At 41.1% G+C, this 1850-nt stretch overlaps 1 protein-coding gene across 1 annotated transcript in view; it reads left to right on the top strand.

Moving 5' to 3' along the window:
- Positions 1-1850, top strand: part of wu:fk30a06 — a 3358-nt gene extending 1508 nt beyond the window's left edge. Inside the window, exons 2-3 of the mRNA XM_073949312.1 lie at positions 1347-1538; positions 1731-1850. Of these exons, the coding sequence (XP_073805413.1) occupies positions 1347-1535 (189 nt within the window). The 3' untranslated portion in view covers positions 1536-1538; positions 1731-1850. The remainder of the gene's footprint in view (positions 1-1346; positions 1539-1730) is intronic.

Below are 1850 nucleotides of genomic sequence, written 5' to 3'. Positions count from 1 at the left end.
GTTTGAATAATTTGCTGTGTACTAATTAACTCAATTAAAAATTTAATTAAATTAAAAATTAAATTAAATCAGTTTTCATTTTATTTTGAGCACATTTCTGAAGTAATCAGTTGTTTAATGGTGTTCGGGATATATATTATTAAATGTTTGTCCTTGTACTATCATGATTGTGTGTGTGTGTGTATTTGTGTGTTATGATAATGTGTGTGTGGATGTATTTTGGATCCTCATGATAATGTGTGTGTGCTTTTGTGTTATCACGGTAGTGTGTGTGTGTGTGTGTGTGTGTGTGTGTATGTGTGTGTGTGTGTGTGTGTGTGACTGTATTTTTGTATCCTCTTGAGTGTATGTGTGTGTTCCTCTGTTATGGTAGTGTGTGTGGGGGGTAGTGTATTTTTGTATCCTCTTGTGTGTGTGTGTGTGTGTGTGGGGGGGGGGGGCAGTGTATTTTTGTATCCTAATGATAATGTGTGTAACTGTGTGTGTTCTTGTTTCCTCATGATAGTGTGTGTGTATGTGTGGTCTTGTATCTGTTTGTGTGTGTGTGTGTGTGTGTGTGTGTGTGACCGTGTATTTTTGTATCCTCTTGAGTGTGTGTGTGTGTGTTCCTCTGTTATGGTAGTGTGTGTGTGTGGGGGGGTAGTGTATTTTTGTATCCTCTTGTGTGTGTGTGTGTGTGTGTGTGTGTGTGTGTGTGTGTGTGTGTGTGTGTGTGTGAAGGGGGGGGGCAGTGTATTTTTGTATCCTAATGATAGTGGATGTGTGTGTTTTCGTGTTCTCATGATAATGTGTGTATTTTTGTATCCTAATGATAATGTGTGTAACTGTGTGTGTTCTCGTGTTCTCATGATAATGTGTGGATGTGTGGACTTGTATCTGTGTGTGTGTGTGTGTGTGTTTTATAATGTGTGTATTTTTGTATCCTCTTGATAGTGGATGTGTGTGTTCTCGTGTTCTCATGATAATGTGTGTATTTTTGTATCCTAATGATAATGTGTGTAACTGTGTGTGTTCTTGTTTCCTCATGATAGTGTGTGTATGTGTGGTCTTGTATCTGTGTGTGTGTGTTGTGTTATAATGTGTGTATTTTTGTATCCTCTTGATAGTGGATGTGTGTGTTCTTGTGTTCTCATGATAATGTGTGTATTTTTGTATCCTCATAATAATGTGTGTGTGTGTGTGTGTGTGTGTGTGTGTGTGTGTGTGTGTGTGTGTGTGTTCTTGTATCCTCATGATAGTGTGTGTATTCATGTGTGATCATGATGCTGTCTGTAACTGGGTGTATTTTTGCATCCTCGTGTGTGTGTGTGTGTGTGTGTGTGTGTGTGTGTGTGTGTGTGTGTCAGGCTCTGGAGAACGTGCCGGTGCTGCTGTATATCCTGGCCCTGAAGACTCTCCTGCTGTGTTTGGCGTTTGCTGGAGTGAAGATCTACCAGAGCAAGAGAGCAGAAGCGGCTCTCAAACAGCAGATGGAGATGAAGAGGAGACTCGCACAACACACACAGGACATCATCGACAACAAGAAGGACGACTGACGGGTCTGTGAACCAGCCTCTGTGTGTGTGTGATACTGAAGACTGAAATGAAGCCAATCTCTGACTGTGTGTGTGTGTGTGTGTGTGTGTGTGTGTGTGTGTGTGTGTGTGTGTGTGTGTGTGTGTGTGTGTGTGTGTGTGTGTGTGTGTGTGTGTGTGTGTGTGTGTGTGTGTGTGTGTGTGTGTGTGTTGCAGGAGTCGAGGTGTTCAGCTGCTGAGCGGCGTCTGCTGGATTGCTGCAAAAGTCTTGTTTTTTTTATGCAAAGTTTTTATTTATCTCCTCTGATGTTTGTAAATAAAAATGTTTTGTATTTA

The sequence above is a fragment of the Danio rerio genome, chromosome 1, assembly GCF_049306965.1.
Source record: "Danio rerio strain Tuebingen ecotype United States chromosome 1, GRCz12tu, whole genome shotgun sequence".
In the NCBI taxonomy this organism is placed as follows: Eukaryota; Metazoa; Chordata; class Actinopteri; order Cypriniformes; family Danionidae; genus Danio; species Danio rerio.
The sequence above is the reverse complement of the archived record's forward strand: the minus strand, read 5'-3'. Positions and strand labels throughout refer to the sequence as shown.